Genomic DNA, 23,564 nt, shown 5'->3' with positions numbered 1-23,564 from the left:
TTTATTAAATGTTTTGAATAATCACCTCCTAGGTACTGGAACGTTCCACCTGATAACGGTGGAGGAGATCCACAGTATGGTGAAGAGGACTGTGCTGAAATTGTAGTTTACAGGAAGGCAGAAGGAAACTGGAATGATCTGCGGTGTGATCACTCTCTGCGTTGGGTCTGTGAAAATCTGGCTTAATACATGTTTATAAAGTTCAAGGGTTCAAGGATCATTTATTGTCATTAAACACAGAGATGCACAATGAAATAAAATCGTAGCACTTTTATAACACAACAAACACATGACAAACAAAACAAAACAGAAACAGCTGTACATTCCTGAAGTGCATTTTGTAGCGTGAGCGGCTCCTGCCCCGTTTCTAGACGGGGAAGTCTTTCTCACCTAACACAGTGGTCACTCCGTCGGCTGTCCCACCTGTGAGGATATACGTTCCTCTTGGACGTGGCGGAACAATACCTTCGACTTTTTATCTCACCCCGTAGCTAAATCGTTAGGATTTCGGAATTATTGTCTTTTTGAAAGTCTTTTACGGCTAAAGCCCTAGGCGCTCTGAATGGGATGTAACCCTATCACCCAGTACGAATAGTTATGTACATCTATACTTTACTATTGCCTGTAGTGAACATTCTCACCATTTTATGACTAACACTGCCAAGCCTTCACCCAGGGAACTTACCTTAAGTCACATCTTATCGCACCATTAACGGACAGGGGAAGAGGGTTAAATTGCTCTAAAGAACCAGAATACTTTGTTTTGCTTCAGACACTTACAAATGGTAAGGCTGTATCTTTATTGAAGTTTTTCACACAAAAATCACATAAAACAATTTCAATTCAATGAAACAGTTTCTGTGCTACAAGAACTAATTCTAACACTCCTACTGTAATGGGGTTTTCCTCTTTATCAGCTTTCACTGATTTGCTATGAGGTATATCTAGTCTCTACCCTAGAAATCTCCCCCTTTCTCTTCCCTTCTCTCTGCTCTGCTCTGCTGTCTTCCTGTAAGTGCAGAATCTCTCAGTCAGCTCTCTGACATTCCTGCGTTTTTGGGGGTCGATCTTTCCTCTGATAGCAAAAACGTCTTCTATTCCCCACCTCTGAGGGGTTAGACAGTAGAAGGGTCTTCTTGTCCTCTATTCTAAGGCGGGGTAAGACCCCTAAGGGTCTATTTAAGAAGTCTATCCTATCCCCTAGTTGGGGAAAAAGCTCCCATTCTTTTCTGAGGGGGTAATATCCCTAAGTCTAGTTGGGGGAAAAAAGCCCAAACTCACAGATTCTCTGCTCCTATTTATGCTGCTAAAAAGCTGGCTCCTCCTTCAGGTTCATGCGTCACTCACACATGAGTCCTCCTTCTTTTAGAGCTGACACAGAATGTAACTGGTTTGATCCTGTTCACAAGAGGAAGGATTGTACAAGTTTTGAGTGACTAGTTTATATAAGGCATCTATGCAGTTTATATGGTAAATCACATCTATCATAAAGTAAAACAGGATACATGTTTAATGGTTATACTTTGAATCAAAAAGGTTACAGGTAATAATAGTTATACTTTTATGCTTTCATACTTTTCTACGATCTTTCAACAATTTATTGAATTTGCATCATAAGGAATGTAAACAGATAATATGGCCGACATCTTCACATTAAAAATTCAACATGAGGAGAAAACATGGTCCATCAACTGTGGCTGTTTGAGCACCAAGCATCAAGATGTGAACACAGAGTCCATCTCCTCTGGTCCCACCAGAGTCCTGCTCTCTGTCCTGCTGTCCACCCGTCAAGTATTACATCTGTAAACATGTTATTATGATTATGCAAAAGGCTTTAAATGGTGTATGTGTGATATAAAGAGAGCATGTAAAGGGTTGGAGGTCAGGTATCAAGTTCTCAGTTTGATTGTTTTGTGTAAATCAACTGCTTTGTACCAGGAAAATGAACCACAGGAAGCTGTGGTCTTTATCTGTATACATGTGCTGATGACTGTCATATATAAAGAATTAAAGCTGCACATTATACTGAATAGATACTATAATGAAGCTTGACCCTGAAATGTGCTTATTAGGGTAATAAAGACTTAAGCTGTTTTCTTCCACATTTAGAGGACTAGTCATGTATTCTCACATTCACCAATATGTATACAGCATATTTATTTCTATGCAATTGAAAATGACTTCAGTACTTGAACATTTAAGGAATTGTTCTCAAACTGTTCCTGTTTCTGAGAGAAGATTTTCATCAAGCAGGGTGTGTTCATCACTTGTTACTTCCTCTAAAGTTAAACTTCAGAGAAAACTATTGAGACCAACAAGACTGGGTTTAGACATTTACATGTGTCCCTTAGTGGCAACATTCTGTAGTTTTTTTCTTATAAATGTATGACTTTATAATCTCAGAGAATATTCAATGTTTTTTTGCTCCCAAAACAATCTCGATTATTTTCTCTGCTTTACTTTGCCGTCACACGGCCCTTTCTGTCGAGGAACTGAAGCCTTTTTATCTCTCTCCTCAAAGCCACTGAACTCCACTGACAGAAACAGTCATTTTATGTCACAGAAGTGTGACGTTCTGATCCAGAAGAATCGTAGCGTCCACAGCGGTACATGGCTTTGCTTCCTTGCAGCTACTCCTGTCTGCTCCAAACTGGGAGCATGCAGACCGCCATCTACTGTAGGAAGTACACTGACTTCAGATTAGGATATATGTATTATATATATATATATATATATATATATACATATATATATATATATATATATATATATATATTTTATATAGAAAACATTTATAGAATGGCTTGGGTAAATAGCTTTTTGGCGCTAAAGACATACATAAGGAACAAAACTGGGAAACTACAGAAGGCTCTAAAACCCTTTACTACAAAGTAATACTTTATTTTATAGATAAATGAGATAAATGAGCTGCAGGTGTCCCTGTAGTTTTTACATCATTGCATTTATTTATTCGCTTCGGCTTAGAGGTCATTAAAAGGCAGAAATACATTTTTAATCCCAATTAAAAGGAACTTTAGACTTTCAGTATGCATGTAAATATAGAACTTTAAAAAAAGAATTCAGTGGATGTTGATGAAAAAAAAATGTTTTTAGCACCTTTGAAATTGGTGACTTCCTCTTTTTCTGAAAGAAAAGTACATAAATGATAACAAGCAAGAGTTTCCTCATTTTCATGGAGTTTGTGCTGCAGAGCTGACCTACTATGAAATAGCTGGCATCCTCGAGAGCGATGGAGGAATTACATGTCTACGCTGAATATAACGGACCTGTCGACTCGAGCCCTTCCACCAATCGGACAGGTGAGAATGTGAACAGATGTGTGTTGTTTATTGTATTGATGACTGTGTTCACTGGTCTTCTCTGTGTTCAGGTACCAGGAGCCCAAAGTTGAAGTGCAGATCTCATGGAGCTGTTGTTCTCTCTCTGGGGCTGCTGAGTGTTTTCCTGCTGGCTCGACTCATCAGCTTCTTTGTCTACGGTGAGTCTGATCTTCATCCAAGTCTTAACTTGAGATTTTCAGCAGCGTTAATCTGCTCTGAAAGATGTTTTACCTAAATGTCTATCTGCCATCCTGGCTCCTCTATGACGCTTTTCTTTTTGATTGACTTTTCATCTTTTACTTTTCTTTTTTTTACTTGTCCACCCTACAGCATCATGTAGATGAACTTCTCTGTTCGATCAACAGCATCACCATTCACCAACTTTTAAATTGACACTAAACCAGTTTGAATTCAGGTTGCTGGTTGTCATTTCAACATTTGCTCATTATCTTTATATTAGCTGGGAAAAGATGATGGGATGTTCTTGTAAATATACTACAATAGTGTATAGATTTATCATATCTTTATCTTTCAAGACAATTATTTCTTGCATTATATATTTTTTGAAATGTTATGTTTAAATATGCAAATGAGGCATTATCTAATAACTTTTGGTGAATGTAGGCGAAATCTACAGACTCAAATAGAGTGTTTTTATTTTATGTTTTCTCTCCACTAGTCTAAAAAGAAGGAAAGTTGATCAAAGATTTTGCCCGTTGCATCGCCTTAAATGAGCACCACTGTGAATACATGAATACACCAGTATGAATACATGAGGTGTTATCTTGATTTGTTCCAGACCATAACTCAGTGGGTGGATCAGCTGCAGATCTGTCCACTATCAAAGCCAACCTGACTGAGCGTCTCCGGGCCAGTGAAGACAAGCTGTCCTCTGTGTCTGAAGAGAGAGACCTGCTGAACGCCAGCTTCACTAATCTGATCGAAGAGAAGGACAGACTTCAGCGTTTGTCCATTAATCTGACCGAAGAGAAGGACAGACTTCAGCGTTTGTCCACTAATCTGACCAAAGAGAAGGACAGACTTCAGCGTTTGTCCACTAATCTGACCAAAGAGAAGGACAGACTTCACCGTTTGTCCACTAATCTGACCAAAGAGAAGGACGGACTTCAGCGTTTGTCCACTAATCTGACCGAAGAGAAGGACAGACTTCAGCGTTTGTCCACTAATCTGATTGAAGAGATGGACAGACGTCAGCGTTGGTGCAAACAGAGTGAGTGCTTGTCTGTGTAAACTATTTTTCAATTTTAGTTTTATACATTGCCTACTTTTTGTTCTGATGTGATTAAGAAATAAATCTGTAAGTAATCAGTCATTTGATCCAATAAGTAATTGGTCTGATAGTCGAGTGTGAGGAGTCACTACAGACCCTTCAAATGAGGCAGAGGAAGGACAGTTTAAAGTTATTTATTGTGATATGCACAACAACTACAGAGAAGCAGTTGTTTACAATGAAAACTTAAATCTTAGTCTCTATAACAATTCTCACTAAATATGTATTTTTAAAAATCAAGCATTTATATAAAATGAAATAATGTATTTGTGGTAGATAATATTTGCAAGATGCATAAACTTTTATGTAAACAGGTATTTAGTTCATTTTTCTGTGTAATGAGAAGTAATGAATCTTATATACAGAGATGTAGAACAGTAAGTTAAAACAAAGTGATGTGTGTCGTAGTGATGCGCTCCACAGCTCAAGAGTTCAGCGGTCTCTGCAGGAAGTCAACAAAAACACACAACTTCTTCATTTTAAGGACGTGGGTCTTGTCTGATCTTTAATATTATTTTTTTGCATCATTTTTCCAGAGAAAACGTGTCCTGAAGGATGGAGGATGTTCCATTGTTCCTGTTATCTTCTCTCTACACGGTCTGATTCCTGGGAAAAGAGCAGAAAGGACTGCAGAGACAAAGGAGCAGATCTGGTGATCATAGACTCGCTTGAAGAACAGGTAGTGTGAAAATCTATATATATTTATATTTAGTTTTTCCAGGTGACAATCTCTGGGTCTGACAAGTGAAGTCAATGCTTCATGTGTTAAAGCTGCATTCTCTCTAGTGTCCACCAGGGGGCGACTCTTCTGGTTGTATAGAAGTCTAGTCTAAAATGACTCTACTTCTCTCTTGATTTATTCCCTCAGTAAACATTGTAAACATGAGTTTATGGTCTCAATCTCTAGTTTACAGTCTTCTTCAATACAGCATGATGTTCATTTAGTACATTATGGAACATTTAGAGTCAAACAGACCATAAAGCAGGGGATGATTTAGGGCGGGGCTACACTGTGAAAGGGTTATGATGAATACACTGACTGTCAATCACTGTTTGTTTTCACTTCATGAAGGTTTATTGTAATATGTTGTCCTCCTAAAAATGTCTTATTCAGGTTCAGTTGTACTTAGCTCCACCCTCTCAATAAGTTGTATGTTGTAGAGACTGTAAAGCCCTCTGAGACAAACTTGAATGTTTCTATTCATGCTACTTTTTTCATATACTCCACTATATTTTTGAGGCAAATATTGTACTTACAAAAAAAACTGCATTTATTTCTAAGCTGTAGTTATTTTAAGTTTCTGATTATGTATACACATTTTTATCAACAAATAAACTATCATGTAGTGTATTAATAATAATAAAAATAATGATAATAATAATAATAATAATATATACTGTTTTATGTTTAAATGGGCCATTCTACACATTGAGTACTTTTACTTTTGTTTTAAGTATATTTTGATACTTTCGTACTTAAATACAATTGTGAATGGAGTACTTTTACTTAGTATTGTAGTATTCCTACTTTTATTTGAGTAAAGATATGAGTACGTCTTCCACCACTGACCACTTCTGCTCCTTTTTCACCACGCTGCACTTTAATGTTTTTATTGTTCATATACTTTTTATTCTGGAACATATTTTTTATTTAGATTTCATGGGTATTCATGCCCTCCCAGCTTTTCTTCTTCTCTTTTACTCTGCTTGTATTCTGTATATTAATCTATACAGACGTGGACATAACATTCTGATATTCTGACATATTTACTGTATATCAGCTATAATGATTAGATTAAAAGACGGTTCACTCTAAACTGCATTAAAAATGTTATTAAAATGTTTAAATGAATACATATAAATATGACTTTTTGTCTTTTTTATGACCAGAAATTCCTCTCAAGCATCATAGATAGACATCGCATTTGGATTGGTTTGAGTGACAGAGATGATGAGGGCACCTGGAAATGGATTGATGGAACTCCACTGACTGAAGCGTAAGACACACAACACTGTTCATACAACTATTGCTGCACCTAATATTATTATTATTTTTAATAAAACTCCCTCAATAATTATTACCAAAATCAGACTTAACTTTTGCTGCACTACACAGATAATTAAACTCATTTGGTCGGAAGATAAAAAATTCATAAAAATCATTTTTATTTTACTAGAAAAACTTAAAAGCTGCATTGTTAAATGTTTTGAATAATCACCTCCTAGGTACTGGGACCTTGATGAACCTAATAATGGTGGAGGAGATCATGGTGAAGAGGACTGTGTTGAAATTTTAGGTGGCAGGAACGCAGACGGAAACTGGAATGATGTGCTGTGTAATAACTCTCTGCAATGGATCTGTGAAAATCTGGCTTAATATTTCAAGGGTCAATGGTTCAATGATCATTTATTGTCATTATTAAACACAGGGATGCACAATGAAATTAAGTTGTAGCACATTTATAACACAATAAACACATGACAAACAAAACAAAGCAAAAACAGAAACAGCTGTACATTCCTGTTGTGAATTTATTGAATTTGCATCATAAGGAATGTAAACAGATAATATGGTCGACATCTTCACATTAAAAATTCAACATGAGGAGAAAACATTGTCCATCAACTGTGACTGTTTGAGCACCAAGCATCAAGATGTGAACACAGAGTCCACCTCCTCTGGTCCCACCAGAGTCCTGCTCTCTGTCCTGCTGTCCACCCGTCAAGTATTACATCTGTAAACATGTTATTATGATTATGCAAAAGGCTTTAAATGGTGTATGTGTGATATAAAGAGAGCATGTAAAGGGTTGGAGGTCAGTTATCAAGTTCTCAGTTTGATTGTTTTGTGTAAATGAACTGCTTTGTACCAGGAAAATGAACCACAGGAAGCTGTGGTCTTTATCTGTATACATGTGCTGATGACTGTCATATATAAAGAATTAAAGCTGCATATTATACTGAATAGATACTATAATGAAGCTTGACCCTGAAATGTGCTTATTATGGTAATAAAGACTTAAGCTGTTTTCTTCCACATTTAGAGGACTAGTCATTTATTCTCACATTCACCAATGCACCATACTAGTATGAACATCTCCTCAAAGTCCCCTAAACCTACTATATTACAGTCCACTTAACAAATTACATGTATACAGCATATTTATTTCTATGTTATTGAAAATGACTTCAGTACTTGACCATTTAAGGAATTGTTCTCAAACTGTTCCTGTTTGTGAGAGAAGATTTTCATCAAGCAGGGTGTGTTCATCACTTGTTACTTCCTCTAAAGTTAAACTTCAGAGAAAACTATTGAGACCAACAAGACTGGGTTTAGACATTTACATGTGTCCCTTAGTGGCAACATTCTGTAGTTTTTTTCTTGTAAATTCACAGCATAAAATGCGTTGCATCAATAGAAATAGTAGAAATAGCATAAACTCATGTATATGAGCAATATCATGTACAGTATCAGCATAACATCAACACACTGCAATCATCTGAAATAACATTTATCTTAATTACTTGTTCTCGATCAACATTGACCCATGGCAGCACCGGGATCCTGGATAGTGTTAGTAATATTTTTATAGTATTATTTTTATTTTATGTTATTATCAAAACGCTTAGAGGTCCCGAGACTTAATGCACATCTGCTTAGCGGCCATAAGTCTTAAGTGCTCTGCTCAGCGACCCCAAAACTTATTAATCTTTTCATTTTCTCATAATTTTTTTATTTTTTATTTTAAAACTTTCCTCATCAAAAATATACTGCTTGAGATTTAACATATTAACGTTATTTAGTGCTGTTTTTATTCTCACCGTACGATGCCTAGTTTGACCGTGGACACGTCAGTTGATGTCCCGGATGTTTAGGGACGACCCCAAATGGTCCCAAATGATTCCAAAAAGGCCAAATTATGCAAAAGACAGCGGCACTTTGCGGTTGTGAAAGGAAATATCAAAAATGGAACAGGGTCAACTGTCCCAAATGTGCCACTGACTTTTGGACCTGTTTTCCCATGTCATTTATTTTCCATGAAAAACAGTGGACAACAGATGACAGTCTTTAAGAATCAGTTGGTTTTAGGGTCTGCAGACTTTCTGCTTAATGTGCTTATTCAAGTCATCAACGGGAAGGTTTCATGCCATTTCCAAGCAGTTTCAGCCATGTTCTGAGAAGTTATGGCCATTTGAAGGAGGGGGATTATTGGCCTACATGACCGGCCCATACAAATGTAGTTGAAATGGCCATTTTTGGGGATATTAGGGAACGGTCCTTTTTTGAAAGGTTACTCCAGATTCAGTACTTGGGTCCTATAAAAACACATTAAATTGGCCTATGGTGGACACAAGAGGACACTCTTCAAGGTTCAAGTAGTTTCAAGTCATTAGCATGCTGTTAACCCCAGCATGCTGTTAACCCCTAACGAGGTCCTCAACCTTGTTACATCTAACCGCCCCACCACGTGCTCCCTTGACCCGATCCCTTCCCCTCTTCTTCAGTCTATTGCGACTGAACTCCTTCCTTTCCTCACCCACCTCATCAACACATCTCTTGTTTCAGGATGCTTTCCCACGGCCTTCAAGACTGCCAGAGTCACCCCCCTTCTGAAGAAACCATCACTTGACCCCTCTGATGTCAAGAACTTCAGACCGGTTTCTCTTCTACCCTTTCTATCCAAAACACTTGAACGTGCTGTCTTTAACCAACTGTCTTCCTATCTCCACCAAAACAGCCTTTTGGACCCCCACCAGTCCGGGTTCAAAGTGGGTCACTCGACAGAGACGGCCCTCCTTGCGGTGACAGAGTCGCTTCACGCCGCAAGAGCTAACTCTCTCTCCTCTGTCCTGATTCTCCTGGATTTGTCTGCGGCGTTTGACACTGTGAACCATCAAATCCTCCTCTCATCCCTCGAGGGGATGGGCGTCTCAGGATCTGCACTCTCCCTGTTTGCATCCTACCTGACGGGTCGATCCTACCAGGTGACCTGGAGGGGGGCCGTGTCGGAACCACGCATGCTGACTACGGGGGTTCCGCAAGGGTCAGTCCTGGGCCCCCTTCTCTTCTCGCTCTACACAACATCTCTGGGTTCTGTTATTCGCTCGCATGACTTCTCCTACCATTGTTATGCCGATGACACCCAGCTGGTCTTGTCATTTCCCCCCAGTGACACCCAAGTGGAGACGCGCATTGCTGCGTGTTTGGCCGACATCTCGAAGTGGATGACGACACACCACCTCAAGCTCAACCTAGACAAAACTGAGCTCCTGTTCCTCCCGGGGAAGGGTTGCCCGCACCGGGACCTGTCCATCACCATTGATGATACCGTGGTGACGCCAACTCGGACCGCGAGGAACCTGGGTGTGACCCTGGATGACCAACTGTCATTCTCGGCAAACATTTCATCCGTTACACGCTCCTGCAGATTCCTGCTCTACAACATCAGGAGGATTCGTCCCTTCCTGACTGACGAGACAGTGCAGGTTCTCATCCAGGCTCTTGTCATCTCCCGCCTGGACTACTGCAACTCTCTACTCGCCGGAGCCCCGGCGTCAGCCATCAGACCTCTGGAGCTTGTCCAGAAAGCTGCAGCTCGCCTGATGTTCAATCGCCCCAAGTTCTCCCACACAACTTCCTTTCTCCGTTCTCTACACTGGCTACCTGTAAGAGCTCGCATCCAGTTTAAGACTCTGGTGCTAGCCTACAGGGCAGTGAAAGGAACAGCTCCTTCCTATCTCCAGGCCACGGTCAAGCCTTACACCCCCGCCCGACCACTTCGCTCTGCTGCCTCGGGGCGATCGGTCGCCTTGTCGCTCAGAGGTCCTGGCGGCCGATCGACCCGGTCACGGCTGTTTTCTGTCCTGGCCCCACAGTGGTGGAATGAACTTCCCACTGACGTTAGGACAGCGGAGTCGCTGCCCATCTTTCGGCGCAGGCTGAAAACCCACCTCTTCAGGAAGTGCTACCCTAAGCCTTCCACTTAGCGCTTATTGTTTTCATACTAGCTTGTTGCACTTATTGTATTCGTATTACTTATAGCACTAACTGTTTTTCTTGTTTCTGCACTGTACTTTGGCTCTGAGTTATGCTCTGCTTCATGCTCTTAGATGCTTGTTTGGAAAAGGAAATGTACTTCTGGTGACTAGTAGTTCTTTTGATTACCAATGTTGAATGCACTTATTGTAAGTCGCTTTGGATAAAAGCGTCTGCTAAATGACTGTAATGTAATGTAATGTAATGTTAAAAGAAGATAGCTTTCCAGAGTGTCTGCAGACTTGCTGATTAAGGTGCTGATTCAAGTATTCAAATTGAATGTTTCATGTAATTTCCAAGCATTTTCAACCATGTCCTGAGAAGTTATGACTGTTTGAAGGAGGGACTTTTGGGGTATTATTTTCCATTCAATTTATCCTATCAATTTCCCCATTCAAATGTAGTCCAAGTCTCCCTCCTCCCGCGCAGGCATGCTAAGTGCTAGAGAGTGCCATCCAACATGATTGTGCCCCATTTGGGCGTGACTACAACATATTAAAAAAACAGGGCTCTGACACGTTTAGAAATAAAAGTTGCTCCAATCTGACCAACTTCTTCACAGGGTGTCTGCCTTATCAACCTTGACACCATGCTGTTCTCTGAGTTTCATACAAGCACTTTTTTTTCAAGAATATTTAGAGGGATTTTGGTCATGTGACCTTGTTATAGGCCCCGTACACAAAGTCTGTCAAAAATCTGGGGTCTGTGGGACCAATTTTTGACAGATTATGGCCATTTTTACATCTCAAAAAATTCCAAAATATAAGGGAATATGGCTCCAATTTTGCCCTTTGGGCCTGTTTTTGGGGACCTTGACTTGCAGCCAAGAGCACCAAAGTATAAGTATTTAATGTTCACAAGCCGCTCTTTGAAGAGGTAAAGGTTCCAAATCTCTACTTTGATTTAAAGTAAAAAAATTAAGAGAATAGCCATTTGGGGAGATTTGGGCCGGTCAGGATCATTTCTGTTGGGTGCAATAAAAACACTTGTAAATTACTTGTTGTCATAAGATTGACATAGGGTGGACAACAGAGGACACTCTTCAAGGTTCAATTGGTTTCAACTCAGTAGCATGCTGTTAAAAGAAGATAGCTTCCCAGAGGGTGTAGAGACAGGGTTCTTGAGGAGCACGTTCAGGACCTCAGTAGGACCTCAGAAACGGCCATTTCGTGGATGTTTTGATCCGCGAAATGGCATTTTTGGAGTTATAAGGATTAGTTCCCTTATAACTCCCAAAAACGGCCATTTCTACAACATTTGTATGGGCCGACCATGTAGTCCAATAATCCCAACCGATATGACCCATTTGTTCCCATCTGTCCCAAGCCATATCTCCAGTGTGCTCTATGCTAGGAGGCTGAAACTTATGAGGGGTGTTGAGAGATCGTAGAAAAAGTATGAAAGCATAACAGTATAACCATTATAACTTGTAACTTTTTTATTCAAAGTGTAATCAATATAACTTATAAACCTTTTTTAATTTTGTTTGAAGTAATTAAACCTATAACTTGTTTTACTTTTTGATAGATGTGATGAACCTTATAAACTGTATATGTGTCTTTAGTAGAATAGTCACTCTAAACTGTATGCTTCCTCTTGTAAACAGGATCAAACCAGTTATGTTCTGTGTTAGCTCTAAAAAAGGGGAGGACTCGTGTGTGAGTTACTCATTAGCTTGAAGGAGGTTCCAACCTGAGAACAGCATAAAAACAGCAGGGCAGCGCAGAAAAGAGAGAGGAAGGAGAGGAAGTACAGAGAGAGGGTCTGTATTATTCCTCATAGCAAAATCAGTGCGAACTGATAAAGAGGAAAACTCCGTATAGAAGGAGTGTTAGACTTATTACAGAAACTGTTTCATTGACTTGAAATTGTTGTATGTAATTGTTGTGCGAAAAACCTAAATAAAAAAACGGCCTTACATTTTGTAAGAGACTGAAACCAAACAACGTATTCTGGTTCTTTAAAACAATTTAAACCTCTTTCCCTGTCCGTTAACCGTGCGATCCAGACGTGACGACAGAAGCTACCATACGGTGCTTAAGGTAAGTACCATGGGTGAAAACTGTGCAGTGTTAGTCATAAAATAGTGAGAATGTTCACAATAGGCAATAGTAAAGTACAGACGAAGTACATAACTATTATATACAGGGTGCTAGAGTTGCATCCCATTGAGAACGCCAAGGGCATTTGCCGTAAAAGAATTTCAAGAAGACAATTAATCCGAAATCCTAATAATAGCGACGGGGTGAGATAAAAGGCCGAAGGTTTTGTTCCAGCACCTCAAAAAGGAACGTATATCCTTGCAGGTGGGACAGCCGACGGAGTGACCACCGTGTTGGGTGCGAACGACTTCCCCGCCTAGAAACGGGGCAGGCGCCGCTCACGCTTCAGGGGTATAACTGGGAACAGCCTACCAAGTGAGTAAAGTTTCAAGCAAATCGGATGACTTTGAATTTTCAGGCAAATCAGGCAAATCCATGCTTCGGGCTTATTTGCCTGATAATAAAAAAAAATGCACTTTCTCCAATCCTTTTCATTTTCATACCGGTGGATCTACACTTTGAGAAGATAGTACAGTCCATTTCAGCCTCCTAGCCCAAAGGGTTGTGGAGATCTTTCAGGTCAAACTTTGGCCCATTTGGCAGAAGTATCCCCGTTTGGCCCTAAATAATCATAGCACCTAATACCAAAAAGTTACTACAATCATTTATCAAAACAACTGCACAATGCTCAAGGCTAGGAGTCTGAAACTTACGAGGGGGCATTTCTGAGACATCCCTCTCAGTGTGCCGAGTTTCAAGCAAACAGATGAGTTGGAACAGTCCAAATATCAAGCAACTGTCATTTGGAACAAAAAGGGACATTTCACAACAATGACAACACCTACAAAACTGTCCCAGAAATGGCCGAAAAGTTCCCATTCCTCCCCACTGGATGGCACTTTTTGGGCCATTTGACACCCCCGAATGGCAGCTTTCGCTCCACAACTTTTCTGGGATTTCCCAAATGGCCCTTTTGTTCCCAAATGGGATTCTGAAATGGCAGTTTTCGTCCTGAGACTCTGTGGGGAATTTCCCCCTGGTGTACAAAAGCAGAAAAGTGCCAATTGGGACAACACTTCCAAACTTTGGAAAATCGTTATTCGGCAATGACCGTCCGAACGGAGCGCCGCTTTCGTGCGTAGAACTTGGGCGAATATGATATGTTCCCTAGTGCTCTCTCGATTTTTAGCGGCACTCCTTGTGCCCTGTAGGATTAGTTGAAAATCAACATTTTTATCCTTACGGCCCAATGTAAATGTAGGCGAATATATCTCAGGTGTCTTAAGGGTGGTTAGAAATTTTGCTCTACTTGTTTATCTACATCAGACATGTCAAACTCAATCACAACAGGTGGACAGGAGAGGCAACAGCCCATAAAGCGGTTTTCCAACAAGTGATTGAGTTGAAAATGATTGTCAAATAATCCCAAAATGTCCACGAAGAGAAAAATTGATGCAGAGGGAAGAAAATGTAATGAAAGATGGGAAAGCGAATACATGTTTGTGCTTCAAGGACAAAAAATGATCTGTCTTCTGTGCTATGAGGCAGTGTTGGTGATGAAGGAATACAATTTATGTCGGCATTTTGACACCAAACACGGAGCTAAATTTAGCCTCCAAGAAAAACAAAATTGTCCAAGAATTAAAAGGCAGACTACAATCGCAGCAGAATATATTTATAAAAGCTACAGCCCAGTGCATGATTAAAGGTATGTGAGTAGGTGTGCTCCGACCAGATACAGACTTTTACAAATGTTAGTTTGTGAAGAAAGCGCTGGCTAAACGATGAGAACACTGACAAGCGCTTACTGATGTCTGAAGATAAAGAGTGGTGGAGGAAGTACTAATATTACACTTTCTTTGAAACTACGTCCTGCATTCACTGAAGTAAAAGCATTTATCTTAAGTATTATCAGCGAAATGTGCTCATTATTCATTGTGCAGTAAAATGTTCCCTGTCAGTGTTTTACTTATATATATATATATATATATATATATATATATATATAATTATTATTATTAATGTTAATGTGCATGATACATTTTACAGCTGTCGATGTTTAAGGTTGTGTTAAGAAATGTGTCACAAACACTCTAAATAGAGTAGAAGTATAAAGTTGCGTTAAATGGGAATAATCAAGTAAAGCACCTTGAATTTGTATATAAGTACAAGACTTCAGTAAATGCACTCGCTCACACAACGGTGGAAGTTTAATCTCATTATTTTTTTGGCTGCACAAAACATCGGAAAGAAAAACCAGATAAATACTGAGAGGACTTACTTCTCACGCATGTTGTTTGAAGATAAAAAACCTGCTAAACCACTTCTTGTCTTTCTCTTTAACACTTCTTTTTTTTTTTCTGAGACACTGCTTCTGTTTTTTTTCCTAAAAATACGATGAAGTGAAGAAGACCTTCCTGAAAATGATTCTGAAATGATGTCAACTTTTGTGTGTTTATGATCAGCAGTGGACAGCTTCCACATTTCAGGGAAGAAAAAGACAGATTTTATATTTTTTAGGTTGTTCACTTTATCAGGTTTCAACGTTTCATTTATTAAAGCTTGACATTACAGGTGAAGCAACTTAAAAACAGTTTTTAAGTTCTGTGTTCTATCTGTGTGTAATCATGAACAGAAATAAAATATTTTAAAATCTTCCTCAAGTGTTCTGTTATATATATATTCCTCAAGTGTTCTGTTATATATATATATATATATATACGTACGTATATATATGTATATAAATACGTATATATATACATATACGTATATATATATGTATATATATATATAAATGTATACATATATATATATATATATTTATATATATATGTATATATAAATGTATATGTATATATATATATATATATATATTTATATATATATGTATAAATAAATGTATATATATATATATGTATGTATGTATATGTATATATATACATATATATGTCTCTGTTCACACATTTCTGTGTTTGGTTTTTTTGTAGATTTATGTAAATTTTTTGTCTTTATTTCATACTTTCTTTGAAATGTATTAAATTGAACAGAATAGAAGAATAGCAGACACGTATGAATAGATATGATAATATTGTTGCAGAGGATTGTCATGAGTACTCCTTTTAGCAGCTCTGTAACTTGTGACTTCCTCAAAAGTGAATACATTCAGAAGTTGAAACCAGCAACACGTTCATCATTTAACAGCTGGCCGTCTTTATGAGCGATGGAGGAAATCTATCTCAACGTTGAATATGAAAAATCTCAAGTTTCCTCAAGACCTTCAAGAAGTCACACAGGTGAGAATGATCAGTGTGTACTTCATCCTCTGATCACTGTTTGTGTACTTTACTGTATTTACTCTGTGTTCAGGTCCCAGGAGATCAGAGAGCAGATCTCATGGAGCTGTTGTTCTCTCTCTGGGGCTGCTGAGTGTCTTCCTGCTGGCTGGACTTATCGGCCTCTTTGTCCACTGTGAGTCTGATCTTCATCCAAGTTTTATCTGCTCTGAAAGATGTTTTACCTAAATGTCTATCAGCCATTTCATCTGTGACGCTTTTCTTTTCTTGACTTTTGTAATTTTTGTAACACTTACTTCTTGGGGTAATGGTTTTGTATATATTTGTTATGAATATGAATTTCTCCACCCTACAGCATCATGTAGATAAACTTCTCTGGTCGATGAAGAGCATGATTTCAGGTTGCTGGTTGTCATGCCAACATTTGCTCAGTATCTTCATATTTGCTGGGAAAATATGTTTTTGTAAAAATACTACAACAGTGTTTAGATTTGTCATATCGTTATCTTTCAAGACAATTATTTCTTGCATTTCATATTTTCTGAAATGTTATGTTTAAATATGCAAATGAGGCACTGTCTATTTTTATTCCAGACCATAACTCAGTGGGTGGATCAGCTGCAGATCTGTCCACTATCAAAGCCAACCTGACTGAGCGTCTCCAGGCCAGTGAAGACAAGCTGTCCTCTGTGTCTGAAGAGAGAGACCTGCTGAACACCAACCTCACTAATCTGATCGAAGAGATGGACAGACTTCATTGTTGGTGCAAACAGAGTGAGTGCTTGTCTCTGTAAACTATATTTACAGTCTGTGTGCCCTGTCCAAATAAACATGAATGTATTTATGTACAATTCACCTTTTCCAAGTGTTGGTAGCATCTATCTTATAGCTAAAAGTCAGAGTTTTAGTTTTAAATGTTATGTTTTAAATGTGGCTTCTGCCTCTTCACTTCAACTGTTCCCTAAAAAGTCTTAATTTTGAAAGACTTTCTCGTCCTTTAATGATTCTGATCAACTTAAGAACAAGTTGTACATGTGATAAACATTCAGTGCAATATTGAAGTCGTAGAAAGAGTTAGGACCATAAAAGTGTTTACTTCTGACCCCTCCTTATTGTATATATAATATTGATATGTTTATTTTGTTATTGTCATTAATATTTTTGTTTTGTTATTGCAACATCATATTGGTTATTCTTGTTTGGTTTTCTTATTATTTGTTACATGTACATCTAAATACAAACTTTTTAGGCAGAGGAAGGAAAGTTTCAAGTTATTTATTGTTATAAGCACAACAACTAGTGATGCGCTCCACAGCTCAAGAGTTCAGCGGTCTCTGCAGGAAGTCAGCAAAAACCCACAACTTCATTTTAAGGACGTGGGTCTTGTCTGATCTTTATTGGTTTTTGTTTGCATCATTTTTCCAGAGAAAACGTGTCCTGAAGGATGGAGGATGTTCAATCGTTCCTGTTATCTTCTCTCTACACGGTCTGATTCCTGGGAAACGGGCAGAAAGGACTGCAGAGACAAAGGAACAGATCTGGTGATCATAGACTCGCTTGAAGAACAGGTAGTGTGAAAATCTATATATATTTAGTTTTTCCAGGTGACAACCTCTGGGTCTGACAAGTGAAGTCAAAGCTTCATGTGTTAAAGTTGCATTCTCTCTAGTGTCCATCAGGGGGCGACTCCTCTGGTTGTATAGAAGTCTAGTCTAAAATGACTCTACTTCTCTCTTGAGAAGTAGAGTGCATTCAACATTGGTAATCAAAAGAACTACTCGTCACCAGAAGCCATAAGTACATTTCCTTTTCCAAACAAGCATCTAAGAGCATGAAGCAGAGCTTAAATAACTCAGAGCCAAAGTACAGTGCAGAAACAAAGAAAAACAGTTTGTGCAAAAAAAGTAATACGAAAAAGTAATACGAATACAATAAGAGCAACAAGCTAGTATGAAAACAATAAGCGCTAAGTGGAAGGCTCAGGGTAGCACTTCCTGGAGAGGTGGGTTTTCAGCCTGCGCCGAAAGATGGGCAGTGACTCCGCTGTCCTGACGTCAGTGGGAAGTTCATTCCACCAGTGTGGGGCCAGGACAGAAAACAGCCGTGACCGGGTCGATCGGCCGCCAGGACCTCTGAGCGACGGGGCAACCGATCGCCCCGAGGCAGCAGAGCGAAGTGATCGGGCGGGGGTGTAGGGCTTGACCATGGCCTGGAGATAGGAAGGAGCTGTTCCTTTCACTGCCCTGTAGGCTAGCACCAGAGTCTTAAACTGGATGCGAGCTCTTACAGGTAGCCAGAGTAGAGAACGGAGAAAGGAAGTTGTGTGGGAGAACTTGGGGCGATTGAACACCAGGCAAGCTGCAGCTTTCTGGACAAGCTCCAGAGGTCTGATGGCCGTCGCCGGGGCTCCGGCGAGTAGAGAGTTGCAGTAGTCCAGGCGGGAGATGACAAGAGCCTGGATGAGAACCTGCGCCATCTCGTCAGTGAGGAATGGACGAATCCTCCTGATGTTGTAGAGCAGGAATCTGCAGGAGCGTGTAACGGATGAAATGTTTGCTGAGAATGACAGTTGGTCATCCAGGGTCACACCCAGGTTCCTCGCAGTCCGAGTGGGCGTCACCACGGTATCATCAATGGTGATGGACAGGTCCCGGTGCGGGCAACCATTCCCCAGGAGGAACAGTAGCTCGGTTTTGTCCAGGTTAAGCTTGAGATGGTGTGTCGTCATCCACTTTGAGATGTCAGCCAAACACGCAGCGATGCGTGTCTTCACTTGGGTGTCACCGGGGGGGGAATGACAAGACCAGCTGGGTGTCATCGGCATAACAATGGTAGGTGAAGTCATGCGAGCGAATAACAGAACCCAGAGATGTTGTGTAGAGCGAGAAGAGAAGGGGGCCCAGGACTGACCCTTGCGGAAACCCCGTAGTCAGCATGCGTGGTTCCGACACGGCCCCCATCCAGGTCACCTGGTAGGATCGACCCGTCAGGTAGGATGCAAACAGGGAGAGTGCAGATCCTGAGATGCCCATTCCCTCAAGGGTGGAGAGGAGGATCTGATGGTTCACAGTGTCAAACGCTGCAGACAGGTCCAGGAGAATCAGGACAGAGGAGAGAGAGTTAGCTCTCGCGGCATGAAGCGACTCTGTCACCGCAAGGAGGGCCGTCTCTGTTGAGTGACCCACTTTGAACCCGGACTGGTGGGGGTCCAAAAGACTGTTCTGGTGGAGATAGGAAGACAGTTGGTTAAAGACAGCACATTCAAGTGTTTTGGATTGAAAGGGTAGAAGAGAAACCGGTCTGAAGTTCTTGACATCGGAGGGGTCAAGTGATGGTTTCTTCAGAAGGGGGGTGACTCTGGCAGTCTTGAAGGCCGTGGGAAAGCATCCTGAAACCAGAGATGTGTTGATGAGGTGGGTGAGGAAAGGAAGGAGTTCAGTCGCAATAGACTGAAGAAGAGGGGAAGGGATCGGGTCAAGGGAGCACGTGGTGGGGCGATTAGATGTAACAAGGTTGAGGACCTTGTTAGGGGAGAGAGGAGCCAGATAGGGTAAGATGGGGCATGGAGATGGGAGGGAGAGCTGTGGGGGCAGGGCTGGACAGGGTGGACAGGGAGAGAGGGGCTGAGAGAAGGAGGATCTGATATCGTGAAGTGAAAGTTTCAAATAGTTTTTTAGGATTGGAAGCAGAGGTTAGGATTTTAGAGCGAAAGAACGCAGCTTTAGCAGTAGATAGAGAGGAGGACAAAGTGGAAGGAAGAGCTTGGAAGTTAAGAAGGTCCTCCGGGAGTTTGCCTTTTCTCCATTTACGCTCAGCCTCTCTTAAGCTCCGTCTATCAGTACGCACTGAGTCCGACAGCCATGGGGCAGGTGGAGTTGGCCGTGCAGGCCTGGAGGTGAAGGGACAGAGTTTGTCCAAAGAAGAAGTAAGGGTGGAGAGGAGAAGATCAGTAGCAGTGTCAGGGGATAGGAGAGAGAAGGATTCAGGGTCAGGGAGAGTGGAGGTGACAGAAGAGGAAAGATCAGCAGGGGAGAGGGAGCGGAGATGACTACGGGTAGAAACCATGTGGGTAGGTGGAGGAAGTGATTGGGGAGAGGATAGGGAGAGGGAGTAGGACATGAAATAGTGGTCAGAGAGCTGGAGGGGAGTGACAGAGAGGTTAGCAGTAGAACAGTGCCTAGTGAAGATAAGATCCAGCTGGTTGCCGGCCTTGTGGGTAGGAGGAGAAGAGGAGTGGTAAAGGTCAAAGGAGGAGAGGAAGGAAAGAAGAGGTTCAAACTTATCGGTCTGGATGTTGAAGTCACCGAGCAGGATGAGTGTCGAGCCATCGTCGTGGAAGTGCGAGACTAATGTGTCGAGCTCCTCCAGGAACTCACCAAGAGGCCCTGGTGGGCGATACACAACAGCAATGGTGAGCTTGACTGGATAAGTGTCAGTAACGGCATGAAATTCGAAAGAGGACGGGGAGAACTGAGGAACAGAGACAAGAGAGTATTTCCATTTTGGGGAAATTAGCAGGCCAGTACCACCACCCCGCCTCGCAGCTCTGGGAGTGTGAGAGAAAGAGTACACATCTGACAGAGCTGCGGGTGTGGTGGTGTTTTCTGGTGTGATCCAGGTCTCAGTTAGAGCAAGAAAGTTAAGGGAGAGCAAGGAAGCGTAACCTGAGATGAACTCAGCTTTCGGCACTGCCGACTGGCAATTCCAGAGCCCCCCCGCCACCACTCGCTCGCCCCGAGCTGAGAGAGTAGGATAGATGAGGTTAGTGGGGTCACGGCTCCTGAAAGCTGCCCAATGTCTACGTGACCGCCGGGCAGAGGAACGGACAGAGATAGGATGCAAACACATGGTAGTACACGCTCGAGAAGTCTTAGCTTGACGAAGTCGGGCTTGGAAAAGTCGCCCTGTTGCCTTTGTTTGCCCTAGCCTATTCATATACTCCACTACACTTTTGAGGCAAATATTGTACTTACAAAAAAAACTGCATTTACTTCAAAGCTTTACTTACTTTAAGATTCTGATTATTAATACACATTTGTATCAACAAATAAACTATCATGTAGTACAATAATAATAATAATAATAATAATAATGATAATGATAATCGTTTATACTGTTTTATGTTTGAATGGGCCATTCTACACAATGAGTACTTTTACTTTAGTTTTAAGTATATTTTGATACTTTAATACTTAAATACAATTCTGAATGGAGTACTTTTACTTAGTAGTGTAGTATTTCTACTTTTATTTGAGTAAAGATATGAGTACATCTTCCACCACTGACCACGCCTGCTCCTTTTTCACCACGCTGCACTTTAATGTTTTTATTGTTCATATACTTTTTATTCTGGAACATATTTTTTGTTTATATTTCATGGGTATTCTTGCCCTCCCAGCTTTTCTTCTTCTCTTTTACTCTGCTTGTATTCTGTATATTAATCTATACAGATGTGGACATAACATTCTGATATATTATTTACTGTATATCAGCTATAATGATTACATTATAATAACAGGGCATATCTTTGAGCTAGTATGATTTATAAGTGAAATCTTATCAGAGTGTTCGGATGGATCACTCTAAACTGCATTAATAATATGTTTAAAAATTAAATAATAGAAAAATTTATAAAAAAATATATATATATATATATATATATATATATATATATATATATTTAAATACAGACTTTGTGTCCTTTTTACCTTGAACAGAAATTCATCTTAAGCATCGTCACACATCGCTCTTGGATTGGTTTGAGTGACAGAGATGATGAGGGCTCCTGGAAATGGGTTGATGGAACTCCACTGACTGAAGCGTAAGATACACAACAATGTTCATACAACTATTGCTGTAACTACTATTATTATTATTGGTAGTAAAACTCTCAATAATTATTAACAAAATCAGACTTAGCTGAAACATTTTTTTGCAAGTGTTGCTGCACTACACAGAGAATTAAAGTCATTTTGTCAGAAGATATAAAACCTTCATTTATATTTTACTCAACAAACTTAAAAGCTGCATTATTAATTGTTTTAAATAATCATCTCCTAGGTACTGGAACCTCAATGAACCTAATAATGGTGGAGGAGATCCACAGTTTGGTGAAGAGGACTGTGTTGAAATTTTAGTTGACAGGAAGACAGAAGGAAACTGGAATGATGTGCGGTGTGGTTACTCTCGGAAGTGGATCTGTGAAAATCTGGCTTAATATTTCAAGGTTCAAGGAGCATTTATTGTCATTATTAAACACAGGGATGCGCAATGAAATGAAGTTGTAGCACATTTATAACACAACAAACACATGACAAACACAGCAAAGCAAAAAACAGCTGTACATTCCTATAGTGCATTTATTGAATTTGCATCATAAGGACTGTAAACAGATAATATGGCCGACACCTTCACATAAAAAATTCAACATGAGGAGAAAACATTGTCCATCAACTGTGACTGTTTGAGCACCAAGCATCAAGATGTGAACACAGAGTCCATCTCCTCTGGTCCCACCAGAGTCCTGCTCTCTGTCCTGCTGTCCACCCGTCAAGTATTACATCTGTAAACATGTTATTATGATTATGCAAAAGGCTTTAAATGGTGTATGTGTGATATAAAGAGAGCATGTAAAGGGTTGGAGGTCAGTTATCAAGTTCTCAGTATGATTGTTTTGTGTAAATCAACTGCTTTGTACCAGAAAAATGAACCACGGGAAGCTGTGGTCTTTATCTGTATACATGTGCTGATGACTGTCATATATAAAGAATTAAAGCTGCACATTATACTGAATAGATACTATAATGAAGCTTGACCCTGAAATGTGCTTATTAGGGTAATAAAGTTGACTTAAGCTGTTTTCTTCCACATTTACAGGACTAGTCATTTATTCTCACATTCACCAATGCACCATACTAGTATGAACATCTCCTCAAAGTCCCCTAAACCTACTATATTACAGTCCACTTAACAAATAACATGTATACAGCATATTTATTTCTATGCAATTGAAAATGACTTCAGTACTTGAACATTTAAGGAATTGTTCTCAAACTGTTCCTGTTTGTGAAAGAAGATTTTCATCAAGCAGGGTGTGTTCATCACTTGTTACTTACACTAAAGTTAAACTTCAGAGAAAACTATTGAGACCAACAAGACTGGGTTTAGACATTTACATGTGTCCCTTAGTGGCAACATTCTGTAGTTTTTTTCTTATAAATGTATGACTTTATAATCTCAGAGAATATTCAATGTTTTTTTGCCCCCAAAACAATCTTGATTATTTTCTCTGCTTTACTTTGCCGTCACACGGCCCTTTCTGTCGAGGAACTGAAGCCTTTTTATCTCTCTCCTCAAAGCCACTGAACTCCACTGACAGAAACAGTCATTTTATGTCACAGAAGTGTGACGTTCTGATCCAGAAGAATCGTAGCGTCCACAGCGGTACATGGCTTTGCTTCCTTGCAGCTACTCCTGTCTGCTCCAAACTGGGAGCATGCAGACCGCCATCTACTGTAGGAAGTACACTGACTTCAGATTAGGATATATGTATATATATAT

General features: G+C 40.1%; 2 protein-coding genes across 2 annotated transcripts; both read left to right on the top strand.

The window, feature by feature from the left end:
* The first annotated feature begins 3,194 nt into the window (after positions 1 to 3,194).
* LOC137868109 (CD209 antigen-like) lies at positions 3,195 to 7,671 on the top strand. Its single transcript, XM_068704636.1, has 6 exons — positions 3,195 to 3,320; positions 3,392 to 3,499; positions 4,141 to 4,572; positions 5,169 to 5,311; positions 6,523 to 6,629; positions 6,859 to 7,671. The coding sequence occupies exons 1-6, from the start codon at positions 3,251 to 3,253 to the stop codon at positions 7,007 to 7,009; spliced, it is 1,011 nt and encodes a 336-aa protein (XP_068560737.1). The 5' UTR covers positions 3,195 to 3,250; the 3' UTR covers positions 7,010 to 7,671.
* Positions 7,672 to 15,893: 8,222 nt separating this feature from the next.
* Positions 15,894 to 22,221, top strand: LOC137868097 (C-type lectin domain family 4 member E-like). Its single transcript, XM_068704622.1, has 6 exons — positions 15,894 to 16,004; positions 16,078 to 16,179; positions 16,599 to 16,778; positions 17,430 to 17,572; positions 21,722 to 21,825; positions 22,065 to 22,221. The coding sequence occupies exons 1-6, from the start codon at positions 15,932 to 15,934 to the stop codon at positions 22,219 to 22,221; spliced, it is 759 nt and encodes a 252-aa protein (XP_068560723.1). The 5' UTR covers positions 15,894 to 15,931.
* Positions 22,222 to 23,564: the final 1,343 nt, after the last annotated feature.

The sequence above is a fragment of the Cebidichthys violaceus genome, unplaced genomic scaffold (assembly GCF_023349555.1).
Source record: "Cebidichthys violaceus isolate CVI_PGR_0920_01 unplaced genomic scaffold, fCebVio1.0.p SCAF_97, whole genome shotgun sequence".
Classification (NCBI taxonomy): domain Eukaryota; kingdom Metazoa; phylum Chordata; class Actinopteri; order Perciformes; family Stichaeidae; genus Cebidichthys; species Cebidichthys violaceus.
The sequence above is the reverse complement of the archived record's forward strand: the minus strand, read 5'-3'. Positions and strand labels throughout refer to the sequence as shown.

Coding starts and splice junctions, on each gene's coding strand:
- LOC137868109 (XM_068704636.1), top strand. CDS start 3,251: ATGGAGGAATTACATGTCTACGCTGAATATAACGGACCTGTCGACTCG. Junction 3,321..3,391: donor CCCTTCCACCAATCGGACAG/GTGAGAATGTGA, acceptor CTCTGTGTTCAG/GTACCAGGAGCCCAAAGTTG. Junction 3,500..4,140: donor CATCAGCTTCTTTGTCTACG/GTGAGTCTGATC, acceptor GATTTGTTCCAG/ACCATAACTCAGTGGGTGGA.
- LOC137868097 (XM_068704622.1), top strand. CDS start 15,932: ATGGAGGAAATCTATCTCAACGTTGAATATGAAAAATCTCAAGTTTCC. Junction 16,005..16,077: donor ACCTTCAAGAAGTCACACAG/GTGAGAATGATC, acceptor CTCTGTGTTCAG/GTCCCAGGAGATCAGAGAGC. Junction 21,826..22,064: donor GGAACTCCACTGACTGAAGC/GTAAGATACACA, acceptor ATCATCTCCTAG/GTACTGGAACCTCAATGAAC.